This window comes from Styela clava, chromosome 3, assembly GCF_964204865.1.
Source record: "Styela clava chromosome 3, kaStyClav1.hap1.2, whole genome shotgun sequence".
In the NCBI taxonomy this organism is placed as follows: domain Eukaryota; kingdom Metazoa; phylum Chordata; class Ascidiacea; order Stolidobranchia; family Styelidae; genus Styela; species Styela clava.
In genome coordinates, this window is record NC_135252.1 from 9198334 (window position 1) to 9214172 (window position 15839).

Sequence of the window (15839 nt, forward strand, 5' to 3'; positions counted from 1 at the left end):
AGTCTCAGAATTCACGTTTTTTGTTAAATGTTCTATCTCTATATCTTCATAAACATATTAAAGCGACGGTTAATCTTTCACCACTATTGTTTATACCGCTAAGCCATGCTGAACATGCTGTTCCGAGAACGTATAATGTCGAGAATGATGCGCTAAAAGGTCAACAATGGCCCAGAGCAACAAGTCACACAAAGCCGCCTAAAAAGTGTGCTAGACAAGCTCACCCAATTCGTACTAATGTATCAGTCGATTTTTGTGTGATTATTTGTTCACCTTGCCAAACACTAACTACCATAGTATCAACGTAATACTTACCATAATTCGACAACTTAGCAAAAATGACGGAGGATTTATTTTTTTCTAACAGCGATATATATATATATATATTGAAATTGGAAAATTTGGCAGTTATATCATGTAGCATCTAACACATTGTTCCTGTGAATTGCTAGCTAAGCAAGTTTTAGGACGCAAATGAGCAGGATGCTTCGATTGTTATCAGTATGTTAATTTTCTGTACCGCATGAAAGTGAATTGCTCAAATATCTTAAATGAAATCTAAATTAAGGGCCGGATAAGATTGTATATTCATTTTAAGGATTAAAGTAGATAATACGATTGAGGTGTATACTGGAACACAGACTTTTGCCCGTTCACTCTTCAGTACTAGCTCAACTTCATCGTTTTAATCCTGTAATCTGGAGGAAGCTGTTAGCATATGCGATAAACAAACACGCAAATCACCACAAAAAACTAGGACTCTATCACTCTTCTCTCATCTCGTTTGTCGTTACAGGATATATCACTCACCTATGGCATTTCAAATATTAGACTATAACAAGAGCTGTATCTGATGAAAAAGTGAATGACTATAACAAAAGTGAATGACACATCCCAAATTCCGCGTAATACCCTTGAAACGTTTGATGTCAATGCGTCAGATAGCATGAAACACGATCTGATAAAGACGGATAATAATTGTCGTGATGATGTTACTACCCGGACGAAGATCAAGTAATCGTTATGCATAGTTCATTGTTACAAAAAATTTATTAGATGTTCACAACACGCAACATTAATTAATTAAGTAAGTAAACAAAATAATATTGCTGAAAAAATTAAAATAAATATTGACAAGGTATTCACATACTGCACGCTGAAACTGCAGTCTTAAACATATCGATTCAACGTACAATATAATATGCGCCAGGCACATCAAAACTCGAATGCATTTATCAATTTGATAGCTGGTTTTATTGATATGGTGACACTTCGAAATAAATATTTTTAAAATGGTTCAACTATGTAAAACAATACCGTGGGAGTACTACTATATAGAAAGACATCTGTCTAGAAAAAATCCTTGAAATTTCAGCACAGCCCTGGATGATAGTTGAATATGTGAACTGATTGTTGGGATGGCATATGGAATGCGTTCTTCATTGAATCTGATTAACGTAAAATGTCACAAGCAATAACACTGTCTGCTAAACTAAGGTTTCAAAGTCAATATGAGTAGTATCAGTCGAAGAGTATGATTGAAACACCATGAAGTGAAACCAGTGTGTATCCTTAAAAATTTTGATACGATACTAATATCATCGCTCTTAAAAAATTGGTCCATCTTCGTTTTACAAACCTTTCTCTTGTTCTTATTCCTCTCTGAATCGCGATGTACAGTTATCTCCAATGTGATAAGTATTGCGATTGCTTTGTTTTGCAAGACAATTACGCATTGACGAAATAGTTACATACATGGAAGTGTCAACGTGGATCTTGTCTTTTAATCACATAATTTGTTGATAAAAACACGGAGTTGCAACTTGCTGCTCGCTTGGCAGGAATTTTTGTTATGACTTGTGATGAATTACTACACTCTGAACTTACTGATCCATTTAATGTTGATGTTGACAAACATGTATCGGTGGACACAGTGCGACTTGATGACGGCACGTCGCTTCCAACGCTTTCAGAATGATCCATATTTTTATCGTAAGGAAATCCCGACTGTAAATATCCGGTTCTTTCATTACTCAATGTTGTTGATGCATTTTCTGTTGATTTGATATTTTTATGCTCAGATTTTCTTTTCTTCTTTGTTTCTGATGACATAGTTGTACGTCTGGTTCTTCTGCTACGAAAAGATCTTTCTGCTTTGCTGACACGTAAGTCACAAAAAGCAGGGCATATCCAGGAAAACAAAAATGATATGGCATCGCATAAGAAGTCGAACATTGCTCTACGGAATTCCTTGTGACAAGCATTGTATACAATGACATTTATGAAGCTGCCACAGACCAATATGTAGTAAGCGGAAAACAGCAAATTCACGATATGTTGCTCCATGCACAAAGGGTTGTCATACGACGTTACGCTGATGACAATCAGGCAAACCAACATCGGTAAAACCGTTATGGTTAACATCAGCAGAACTATGCTCACAGTTCGCAAAATGTCTCTCTCAAGTCGTCCGATTTTACCGCTAACTGTAGGACTTCCGTTTCTAGATCGACTCATCTGTCGAAGCATTCCTCTGCTGTGATAAGCAGTCAACAAAGTTAGCATCCAAGTCGCGAAAAATGGAATTCCCCAAACAAGAACAGCGTATAGAATCACGTGGATATATCTACAAAAGATAAACAGTGGTTTTAGCAAGAATATACTATGAAAGCCGAATAGTCATTGGTTTTACATTTCGTTCGTGTTTTCAAACCTTAAATTCTTTTGAACTTTCACGATGATGTTATAAATTTCAAATGCGGATCAAAGAGGCAATCTATGCGATTAGCCGATTACCGATTCATTTGATCAAAAAGCAGAATCAGAATCGATTCATTTGATTACAAATCAGAATTATAATTGGAAAAACTATAAACTGTGGAATTAGTCATGCTAATCTTAACTCCTTCATATACGTGTTAGCACGATGTGCAATCGTGTACTAACATATATTTTTAACCCGACAATTTACTTTTTCTCTCATTAAAAGTATTTCATGTCACGGTAAAATCAAACGAGAAACATAGATCTGTTATTGGAAAAGAGGTGAACCTATAAACCGCTTTGCTGAATTGTTGTTAGGTATCTTGATTTTCTGTTAAAATACGTGACTTCTTCCAACATAAAAATTCAGTAAGTAAAGATGAAAGTGGGCTCCTAATGGTTTTTACTTCTATTTGTTTTTTTAATTTTTGAATAAATAATATGGCAGCAATCAATATACTAAAAACATTTTTACCTTGCCAAGAAAGCTTCTTCACGTGACATGTGCTGTAAATAAAAGGTAGTCCTTGTTAAGTTTTTCCTGATTAAACCAATTAAATAACAAAGCGCGTCCACACGCTGGTGGTGCGTCCCACTTGAAACTACTACTTAAGGCGTCAACCTTTGAGATTTACCGACTAATTACCGACAAGAAAGCAATATTTTGAATAAATGACCTTCTAAAATTATTTAAAACGCCTGTATTCAAAGTATTATTACGGTTATAATGAATACGTTCTTGTCTGGATATGTAGGTGTCAGTTACTTTGTTATACTTGGTTTCGTATTATGGTTTCATAATCAAATTGAAAATTATCTTATTCTATACATTTCGTCTGAATATAATCTTCTGTTTAACCACCGCGAAGATATACAACACCGATTGGAATAGGTTCGTCCAATAAAAGAGTACTTTTATATGTGGTTTTAAAATTGTATGTTGTCGAGTCAATTAGATTTTTGCAAAAGAGGAGATAAAGTTCATTGAAATTCTTTAATATTGTAACGAACAAATTATTTCTTTTCTATGAAAAGTTGTTCTGATCAAAACGAACTGGATTAGAGATTACTCCTGTACGGCATACCAATTAAACCATGACTTAAAATTTACTACCAAATTCTAATAACCGAGGCTAATCATTTTTTTTAAATGACGACTGGCTTTTTTCTTGTGGCCTCTGATTTGGAGTAACAAGGTTGTAGCCAAATGTAAATAGGTGTATTTGAATCGCTTAACCAAATCGAAATTTCAATCTTAATAATACCAGGTAAAACTCAATTTTTTATCGGGTTCTTTGGATGTATGAGCAAAACACACCCGTTAATCGATATCCATTTCGGCAAGTCATTTCAGGGACAGAAATCAATAACTGTTAAATTTAAAGTGATGATATTTTTTTACTTTCATGATTTTCGCAAATTTGTGTTACGAAGCAAACTTTGTATGATAAACAATGTCTATAAAATGCATACCGATCCAATAGGTTCCAAAATAGGAAAGTATGAAAACGTAGTGTAGCTGAGACCGTATCGAACGTATTCATAAGCTAATATTGGAAGAGCTGACACCGAGAGGGCAAAAATCCAAACTACTGCTATGAGGCCAATTGCTCGTTTTGTTGTCATTAAATCCCCGATCCGATATTGCATAGGCCATCTTATTGATAGAAAACTGTCGACACTCAGCAGGAGTACGCTAAATATAAAGTAAAATTAATGTATTTGCTTGTGAACGAAACAACACCAATCGCGAAGTGTTTCTTTGATTCATTTTTTGTTGCCTATTTTCCTAACGTTCTAAAACCCAAAATTATTTTATACGTATAAATGGATAAAGCATATTATGTGTTTCAAGCAGAAATATAATATTCTAATTGTGAAAAAAATTAATATAATAAACGTGATTTTAATTCTGCTCAAAAGTTAGTAGAATGCCTATATAACAAAACAACTATTTTTTAAAAAGGCTCTGTATGTTTTGCAAAAAAAAAAACGAAGTCAGTTGCAGTGTTTTTCAGACATTTTTGTTTTTAACCTAAATCATCTATATCCCATGCATATTTCTACATCCCAACTGCATATAGTAAATTATTCTAAATAATGGGAACATAAAAAAGTGTCATGTACAGCTGATTCAAAGATTCATAGCCCGATAAAAAACCGCGAAAAGAATGACTTTTTGGTATGGTACCGACTATTGAAAAAGGTAGTATACTGGCGACGATAAATGAACGCTACCTAACAGATGTCATCAACTGGTCACTTGCTGGCAGTAACTTGTGAATTAGGCATCTAAGTGGAAACGCCTGATCTTGATTTGAACACACTCGTGTTTCACATTATCCAAGTTTTTAAGTATAATTTGATAAAAATCACGTAGTTTGCCCATTAATATAAAAGACGTTTAAGATATATATATTTAAAACTTATATGCAATAGTCATGCTTTGGCAATACTCATTTTAGAAAATGGATTAAACCTATCACGTCTGAAGTGTCTGGTCTACGATAAACAGTTCAAGGTTTTTCGATCTCGGTAATATTCCCAGCGGAACAAAATCGGATAATGCGCCTTCTGGGAACTTCAATTACGTCGTTATTTGGCCCCGTCGACATATACGAAAATAAAAGGAAAATTTAAAAACAACAAAAACATTGAATTTGATTGCAAATAACACGTAACGAAAATCGGCACTTTACCGTAGACGGTCATTTTCATCTGGAAAATAGACGACGAGTAATATACTCGAGGATCAATAACAAATTTTGAGATAACAAATTGGTTCGAAAAATTGGTAAATTTAATATTGTCACATGTCATATTATTTTTTTTCCGCGAAAATATGCTTACGCTATAAACAAATATGCTACACACCTGTATACTGTCACGACTTGTGATAAAACTGCACATATTCCAAAAAATGCTGCTTCCGAGTAAACGGGTTCCAATCTTCGTAATTGAAGAAGCTGAGTAATGTCTTCATCGTTGAAGTGAATAAATCTTACAAGATTGGAGCTTATATTTGTAAGAACAAAAGTTCCCGTAAACAAGTCTGTTAAAATATACAATTTTGGTTTTGTGAGGTACAATAAAGACTGACAATAAGGTACAATAAAGACAACTGATAGAAACTGAATAATTTAATTGAAATCAATTTCATGGTCTGTGTCAGGTTCCGAAACCCATTAAATCAGTATATATAAACTTTTAAAAAAAAAATTGAAATTACAAGTGTAATGTAATCTACGTGCGGATTGAATGAAACTTTATCATCAAATTTAGTTATGAAACTCCCAAGAGAAGTATTGATTCATTGTTTATACAACGAAATACCGTTATCATATGTCAGGACGTCATTCGGTGTCAGTAATAAAATGATTCTAATTCGTTAAAATCGAATTATATCGAAATTCTCTCAAATGAAATAAAAATGACGTCAATGCGGTATGGGATTTTAAACTGATAATATCGAATCCTTGCAACTCACCAGCAATGGCTAGAGATATCTTGAAATATCCATGAGGTTTTCGTAAAGATCTTGTCCGTAATGTTACGACGATGATTATCGAATTACTTATAATGACGACGACAGCTAATATGACAACAAAGGCGATTATCATGCTGACTGAAGTCGGGTCACAGGTTACTTCAAGACTTTTTATCAGAGCTTCAGGGTCATTTGTGATCTTTGCTGAGGTTTCTTTCTCGTATGAAAAAGCATCATAATTGACTACATCATCAACAGCGGTAACTTTGAGACGACACGCAGGAAAGACTCCACATCGCTTTAGAAGGGGAACTATATGCGGGACGTCAAGATTTGCTAAAAATCGAATACGATATGTTATAGATTTTGCAAAACTGAAATATTTTTACAAAATCAACATTAATGCGCAAATATATTTTAAAATTTCCTAACATACACTATTATCTTTCTACATTATAAGATTTTGATTTATAAAATTTAAATTTTATGTGACATTGAATTTCTTAAATGCAGCTTATATTGGCGGAATTTGGTATCGAATTACAAAAATCTCCATTCAATTCACCTGAAATGTTGAAAGACGGCATTATTCTTTCTGATGACACTTGATCACTCGTAAGAGTAAATTCAATTCCCACCCCGGTATTTGTTCTGAAAATTGAAGTATTTTTACAAATTAACATTCATGAAAAAAGATATAAAGAAAAATGTTTATTTGCTACAGAAGAATATATCAGTGTTTCCAGCATTTTTTCACCTTGCATAGATAAGTAAATTTGTGACAAATTGTTTTACAATTATCGAATTTGGAAGGACTAAAAAATCAATTCTGGCATAGAGTGGTTTTCGTACCGATGAACAGCTGATAACGAGGAAGGACAAATACAAATGCTTACTATAGCTGTATTTTTCAGATCATGTATTACTGCCACACAGACATAAATTTGCGACTTACATATTTTTCTCTAAAATTGTGATTTCTGGATTTCCAAATTTATCCTCATGTATGATGGTGTTTGGCTGAGGGAAGAAAGGAGGTTTGAAGACCAAGAAACGACTGCTATCCAGTTCATTATGGCCATATTCTTCTGTAGTCTCCGACTTTATTGTTGAATTTGGTGAATCATTTCCGACGTCGTGAACAATCCGACTGTTATTTAGTAATGAATTGTCCCTGAATATTACAAAAATACGTATTAATATTTGAACCGATTAGTGTTAGTTGTTAAGTGTTAATAGGAAAAAGTAAACTTACGAATTGATAAAATGTTCTTCCAATATTGGGTTGTCGCTTTCAAGCAACTCAACATTTGGTACTTCTGAGGTATTGGACGCTTCGGACGTTCGGACTGTTGTCATTATTGTATAGTCATCATTCTCTGGTATTTCATCTCCTGATTGTGTCGTAACTTCAAGATCGCTACCATACAAACAATGCAATTCTGTACAATTGAATCCTGGCATAGCCGGCTCGCCCGGTTCCCCAGAATACATCCCTATTAGCGATTGATTCATACGTACACCATATAAACTGAGAAGGACAGCTTCCAAGCCACTGACATCGGGAGTGTCGTTGTTATCTGATTCAGTGTGGGCGTCAGAATTTTCGGAATCGGAGACGTCTTCCGCCGTTTCTGAATTTTCATCTATATTGGAGTATGCCACAGGAGTCTCAGCCGGAGATGAGGATTCGAAATTTTCAGTTTCTTTTGCAGTGATAACATGTCCTGGACTACTTATTTCCTGGCTTACACCCGGCTCTCGATGAACGTTTTCATTTCTAGGTTTTGTCACTATTTCATATGGAGAATCATAAGCGACTGGATCGGAAGCGACGCCAATGTGAGAGGTACCTTCATGATTTTCATCGTGGGCCGAAATCCACGGAAGAAGACATAGCAGTAAAATGTTTGTTGAACGCTTCATCACAGACGTATTATACACAAATTAAGTTTCGTATATTGATATTAGGCTTGATATTAGTTTTGTCAAAGTTTATCAAGCATTGTCTGAATAACGAGCTGAAGTTATGTTTCAACCTCGCTCAATTTCTTGAATCTGTGAACAATATAATTTATCAAATATCAGAGTTAGACAGAAGTATCAAAATATTTTATATAGACATAACTAAAATATAAATAACTTTCATTTTCTCTGAACAAGTTCGATAAACTTTTTAAGCAGTGTAAAGTCATGGATGCGACATATGGCTATTGCCAAACAGGTTTTACAGTAAAACTAGCAATGAGTATATATATACAGTACATGAAAAATATGGAATTGTCACAAAAAGGTTCTAAGATTACAAACATCACAAGGCAGGATATATTCTCCTATAAGTTATTAGAAATACTTTCGTTGCGAAAAATAGATACCCATTCTAGTGCTCGCGTGGATAAATAGAAAAATGGTTGACAATCCCAGTTTCGAAGTAATCGCGAGGTATTATGCCTTTTTAGGGTCGATAAAAATATTCGGCTATTTTTTTTAAAATAATGTCATGTATCTTACATATTTGAATATAACTCGTCTTTGAAATAAACTCGTTTACATATATAAATATAGTATCTTCTGAGAATCAAAAAAATCTCATCTAGTATTGCGGTTTAATAAATGTTAAGTATCGTTCAAGTTTTTGTACTGAAAGTATTAATATTACAATATTCTATTGGATTCTCCTTTCAATAATTTTCAATTTCATGAATTCTTGCTCAACGTAAAGAATAGGAAGTTAGTATATAAATATCTTCTTATCAAGAAATTTGAGCAATTTCGAACCAGTCTCCATTGGATTAGCTATTCCCGATGCTCTTTGTTAGATTCTCGCTCATTTTTTTGTAATTGTCATAAAGAAACACTTTTTAGGAAATCATAATGTTTAGAATAAATATTTAATGTATTTATGGAGAATTATACGATGAATTATAAACAATTATAAACAGTTATGAAAAAAATTATGTTGGATATTTAGAGTGTTACATAAAAATCTAGGACGGAATATTTCAACGACATTGGGCTATCAATGTTGAATGCATTACCTAAGACTGCTCATACGGATGGATTTCGGGGTTTATCCAACATCCTTTTTCTAAGTATAACATAAAATATATTATTAAAATCAGAAAAATAACCAGTTTACCGAACCTTCGTCTACTATAGCTTTCTCCATTATTTTCACTTCATGTCGTTCTGATACGAACATCTGATAAAAGTAACATTACCTTTCCTACCGGTGGTTCTATACAAGATAAACCATAACAAGAAAGCGTAGTGACAAAATAGAACATGTAAATGAGAGAATATGATAGTTTTGCCGGAGGCGTAATGCGTCGTCATAGTCCGTTCACGGAAAACATTTAGGTAAACCCTGATAATTACAAGGAGAAACATGAATCCGTCTCACGCAATGTGTTCAAATCATACTCACACAAATGACTTAGCTCAAATTACTTTATTGGCGAGTCGGTGTTTGAAATTTTACCAGCCAATGTTAAAACTAAAAGTGTTGCTTGGTTTCGGTAAATCATTGTAACAACACCTGTCCTAACAATATGGTAAATCATCTAACACATCATTCGCTCAATTTAAATGCATTTGAATGTTTTCTTCGTTTCCTAAACAAAGTGTATGAGTAATAGCTTAAAATAATTAAATAAACAATGAGCTTTCTTCTCGGAAAAACTCGAGGGCTCACGAGTTTTTGATTGAAATGACTATTTACTTCGAACGAAATTTTGGCATTTTTGTACATTATTTATTTTATCAGTACTATGTTCTGTCAAGTTTGTTCTGTTGTAATGTAAAGTGCTCACTAAGAAAAAACAATAAAGATTGTTGCCCGCACGAGTGGTGTAGTTTTTTCTCCTGACCTTCAAGTAGTTTTTTACAAAGAGGATTATATGTTAAAAGTAGATTACAATAACAACTTCAAGGTTAATTTAATCTTCTGTATGTTAACCACAGTAACGTATTCTTTTGTTTCAAATTGTGTGAAAACGCCCATCGAGACATATTTTGTATAAACAGTGCCGACGACTTTTTCTATGTTTTTTTTTCCTTTCTGCATAGCACCTGACCACAGTCTTGACTGTTCAAAGCGGTGTAATGAAAAATTCTTTTAATTTTAGTAAAACAAGATGTACAAGTTCAAAAGATCCAGTTATTAAATAAATATATTTTATTGCTATTTAATGTCTGTAAGAATAATATTATAAGTCGCAAATCAGTCGTCATCAAAGGAAAAACTTGAATAATAAAATCAGACGGTCCCCTTTACTTTTAATAAAAGAAATGCCACTAATATTGAATACTAAACTCGAAATTTATTTTTAATTAACTACTTACCGGTAATTGATATTTATGTATCACCAAAACCTATCTTTACTGCTGGCTTTAAATCCGATTAATGCTAATTTACAATTTTGGATAAAACAAAGTGATTTCAAGTTTAGATGTATGCCAATAGTTCAGGAATGTGTATATGAAGATTATCTAGGTCTAGGATACTCTCAAATTCAAATATGATGAACTTGGTACATATCAGTCAATGGCGATATTTCAGTCGTAACTAATCAAAAATAACATGAAAGAAACCAGTATAACAGTGAAATGGACATGAAGCGACACTTCGACTGTTCACATTAATTATCCGTTATTCTTCTTGATTATTACCAAATTATCGTTTTGCGTAATTGAATTTTTCGGTATATTTGGAAAAAACGATTAAAAAAAATTCAATATTCAATTCAACACTAAAGAAGAGTCTTTTTAATAGCACCTATCAACACGGATCCTATACACAAACGCACGTATTCAGCTATTGTTATTGGATGTTCGGAACTAGACCGGACATCGTTCAGTACTAATATAATATTAGGACATTTGGGACATACGGGGGGTAACAATCTTTACCACCCAAAACAATAAACTAAAAAATAAAATGGTATTAAATTTGTTCAAATTCACCTGCAAAAATTGTTGAAATGTTGGAAGCCACGTATACAATACCAATAAGCACAACGTGTGCCTGGGGCAGATATTGTGTCATTTATTTAGAAATTATATTTAACTACGAGTCAATCATTCACCACACCATTTATTTATGCTGTCAATATGTATGCGTTCAAAGGAGCTGCTATTCTGCAATGTTTCAGTTATATAATTAATACATGTTTACCAACTGAAGACATTTGAATACGAAAATTGACATTAACAATTGATTTTAAAAATTAGGTTTATCAGAAAACATTGTACTATTCTTTATTTCCTTTTTATAATCTTTCTAAAAATTTAATAAACTTCTTAATAAATTTTTCGTAATTGTATTTTTTCCTAAATGCAGCAAGGTATATCTATCTATCTACTTACATATATGGGCGTTTTAAATAACCGCGTTTTATTGTTCAGATGACACGTCAAGTAATTATGCACGTTAACAAGTTCTTAGTCTTTGTTTCCCTTGAGTATTAAAAGTATTATACTTAATTTCGACAATAAACATAATAATAGCTAGATGCTGTACACGCCCATATCAATTATTCAATTGTATTCTTTATTCTTGAATGATTTACAACAAGTTTCATTGCAGTGTGAAATAGAACTATTAATTCAATCAATAATAAAACTGAAAAGAAGTTTTCTTGTTTCGAATCAGTGTCATTTATAATTTCTAGAATCAAAATTCTAGAATATAATTTCTAAAGAATCAAAATCGTCACTATATAACAGACTCCCTGGCTATATTTATGTATAGAATCCTGTTAGGAGCCAGGTTCCAAACACCTAATAAAATTCGAATTCAATAAAAAACAAGCACGAAACACCATTTTCGTTTTCATATAAAAAAAAAAGAGAAAAGATAATTTAATTTAATGTTAAATTTAATAGTCATGGTAAAGTATTTTATTGAAGATTGACTTAATAACTATCGATGTTTTATACTATATAGAGTCTAGCTAGACTATATGACTGTATCGGCTAATAGTACAAATCTTTAAGACAAAACTAAACATAATAAATAACCGAAAAATCTCAAAACCGCCATGTAATGGCTATCCAATTGTTCCGTAAGATTACAACACCGCGTAAAACTAAATCGCGTTTCAACAACCTTTATAGACTTTTTATACTTTTATATGCACCGACGTCGAAAAAATTGATTTCCGTAGTTTAAGCTGATGTTTGAATAAGAAGGCCTCATTAATAATTAATAATATTATATTAAAACAGACTTTTATCTGACGTAAAACATTAGTATCTATGAAACACTTTTTATATCGAACGTGGAAAATCCGGGACATGTTCATGGTGCGCCTGGTAGTCATTTGACTGATCTGCAAGATCCAATAGACAGATATTTTATTCATCATGAACAAGAATCGAGTTAACTTAGGTTCCAGTAACCATGTATTAGGTTGAAGTCTAGAATGAACGTGTTTTCACATTTACTCACTCCTCAATACATCTTTCAAAAAATGAAATTAGTATTCCTAAATTCCAGCATTTCGAGTACTATTTATTCGCGCTGTCGTCACGTCATCGTTTAAATATAGTGCCACCCTTTGTACTTACTGTTCAAGAAATTGTTCGCATTTAATGACAATTCACTTCTTACGTCTTGTTTTCTGATACCTAAGAAAACTTTATGATGAATTTTACTATATGATGATAAAGTTATTACTTATTCTCTCATCTTATTGGAAATATATTATTATCCATTGCATTGCTACACTTTTCATCAAGTCATTTTGATTTAAAACTTCTGAACTATAAAATTTCAGTCCTTAAGTACATATATATAACTTTAAACATAAATCATTTGCGATTTTACTTATTATTATGGTATTTGTATATTTCAACGATTTCATTTCTCGTTAAGCAAAATCGATAATGCAAAATTTTTTTTTTTAAATGTGACCATTTCAAACAAAATAAGATTGATTTTTACAGAGTTGAAGCTGAAATTGAGAAATCGTTATAGTCCATCGAGAATCGTAAAGATAAATCTGAAGGTACAACTATTACTGCGCGACTATTTAATGTGGCGCCCCTCACAAATTTCTTTTTCTGTTGTGCTACCTATAAACAGTAATATTTATATAAAATAAGTATTTTTTTGAAGTTACTCTGGCAATAAATAATCAACTCTTTTCAAGCCTATAGCGACGCTGTACTCAAATCACTCAACTAACATATCATGGTGCAATAAATCAGGGGTGTGCAACCTACGGGCCGCGGGCCAAGTGTGGCCCACAGGAAAAATTGAGGAGGAGTCCCAATTTTGAATGATGTGCGGCTGCGAAACTGGTACGTGCGAATAATTCCAATCCTTTTGCACTGCTAAGCCTACAAATGAGTCCAATGTATTATATATATATGAAATGCCCTAACAACTACCTACCAAAATTTTTGTGCTGCAACTACTAGAAAGCCTAGGGTAAATATAGGTGCGGGCCGCGCGTTCACCTAGTTATATGTATCTGGCCCTCCTGTAATAAACAATGGATAGGACGGCAGGCAAAGATTGAAAACACACAAGCCCTATAATATACATATATAGATAAATTTTCTACCTAAGATAGCGAGGATGGCCGCTTAGAGCTTCCACTCTCAGAGTTTCATTGATGTTCATAAAAACGTTGGCAAAAACAACCATGTAAACTTTACTGAAGTTATCGCCATTCTGCTCACAATTGTAAAAGAGGAACTATTCAACTTAACTGAGATTTCAAGAACAAAACAAAACCAGGTGTTTTGCTTAGAGTATTTATATGTTCTATTTTGAAATCGAAATGTTGCATAGCAAAGCCATTCCGTACTTTTCCTAAGTCCATACCTCGCCGAGTGAGTTCACTGCATTTTGCCTAAAACAGAACTTATAATTAAGGTATTTTTTGTTCAGCGAGAAGTGGATTTATTGATGTTTTGACTTAACTGAAAATAGTACTATATACTTTTAGATTTAGAAGGATATCTTTCGTCTTTAGCAAAACAAACAGGGTAATTATTGACGAGGCTGTAAAATAACGTCATGGTGCAATGACGTGGTAATCTCGATATAAAGTAATGAACTTGTCACCTGATCACAGATAGCGGTGACCCTTAGGCAATTTCGTCCATGTTACCACATTAATGGAAACTTGTAAAAGTCACCACAGCTCTTAAAGTCTATCGCGCATTGTGCATTCAACTATTATTGCAACACGATGTGAGTCTACTATAATGAGCCTGTTATTCTACATATGAATCACTGTAAGGCATCATTTTTAAAATACACAATAAATTGATATTGTATGTTATAAAAAATACAATTTTATGATTTTTTTCACAAAATAGACTATACTGCCAGAATGGGTACAGGAAATCAAGTATCAGATAAAACCTGTTCTTCAACAGATTTATTCTCTTCGCTAGCATTTTAAAACGTCGATATCCATTAAACGACTAGATTGATTGATTTTATCGTTTGGCATAAAAATCGTTTTATGATTTTTATTCGAAGCAAATATATCATGAGCGTAATATAATTGCATCAGCTGGCTTCTCAATTAATTTGATACAATAAAATAATAAACTTATTCAATAACAAAAATTTTCAACTGTTAGCAATATGTATATATAAATTAAATGAAGAAATAAATTAAATTCTACGTGAAATATGTATTCAAAACCACACACTTCAGTCTATAATTACACAGAGAGTCTCATTATACGGTAAATCCAAAAGTATCGACCGCTGCGCTTCTGAGAAACTTCAACCATACAGCCAATTTCTGACATCCTTTTGCACAAGAGCCAAATCTGAATCTGAAACAATCGCGCAGATTATCTGTGACTGACAATATTTTGAAGTTACTAAGCGCAGATTATGGTTGGTATTTGCCCTGAGGTAATTATACACCGTATAGAATCTTTGAACATAAATATTGTTTTCATAAATATCAGTTTTTTGTTTCGTTAAAATTTCGATAGGAAGTCAATGTATAAATGATATACGAGGAAAACTACGTCTTTTGGAAATGTATTTTTGTGATGCCTCTATCGTGTAGTAATGGGTTACTGGTATAAACACTACGATTCTATTAACTGGTGGATACTTATCTTATTATCGATCGTTGTGAGAGCAAAATTTTAGCTACATTTTAGTTCATTCCTGTTTTCTATAAGTATATATTTCGTTGTTTTATATTATTATTATAAACTGAGTGAACTTCCGACTCACGACATATTTTTGGATTTATATTTATGACGCAATTGCTTGTTTAGTTTTATATCAAGTTTTTCGGTTTTAATTTAAAATATAGTGGAATGTGATTTTTCTGACTGCCAAGTATACAACCCCACAACCTCCGTCTGTAAAAATCAAATCGTTTCTAACCTGTCCTTAATTAAGTTTTTTTCATTCTATAAGCCGTGTTGTAATTTTGGTGAAATATGTTTGATTATCAATAATATGGATAGCATTCTCGAATATTTTTCGATGCCAGGGAGCTTCAGAACTGTATAGTTTAGTGACAAACGTTATATCGCCACAGACACAGAATAAACGTTATTCTGATGCAAAACCCCGTTGTAACTTGTGACTCACAAA

At 32.9% G+C, this 15839-nt stretch overlaps 1 protein-coding gene across 1 annotated transcript; it reads right to left on the minus strand.

Annotated features, from left to right (window-relative positions):
* Positions 1 to 1031: 1031 nt before the first annotated feature.
* On the minus strand, positions 1032 to 8308 carry LOC120341894 (uncharacterized). Its single transcript, XM_039410466.2, has 8 exons — positions 7506 to 8308; positions 7206 to 7424; positions 6816 to 6901; positions 6251 to 6586; positions 5638 to 5815; positions 4237 to 4459; positions 3239 to 3270; positions 1032 to 2626 (listed from the first exon to the last, which is right to left on the minus strand). The coding sequence occupies exons 1-8, from the start codon at positions 8174 to 8176 to the stop codon at positions 1765 to 1767; spliced, it is 2607 nt and encodes an 868-aa protein (XP_039266400.2). The 5' UTR covers positions 8177 to 8308; the 3' UTR covers positions 1032 to 1764.
* Positions 8309 to 15839: the final 7531 nt, after the last annotated feature.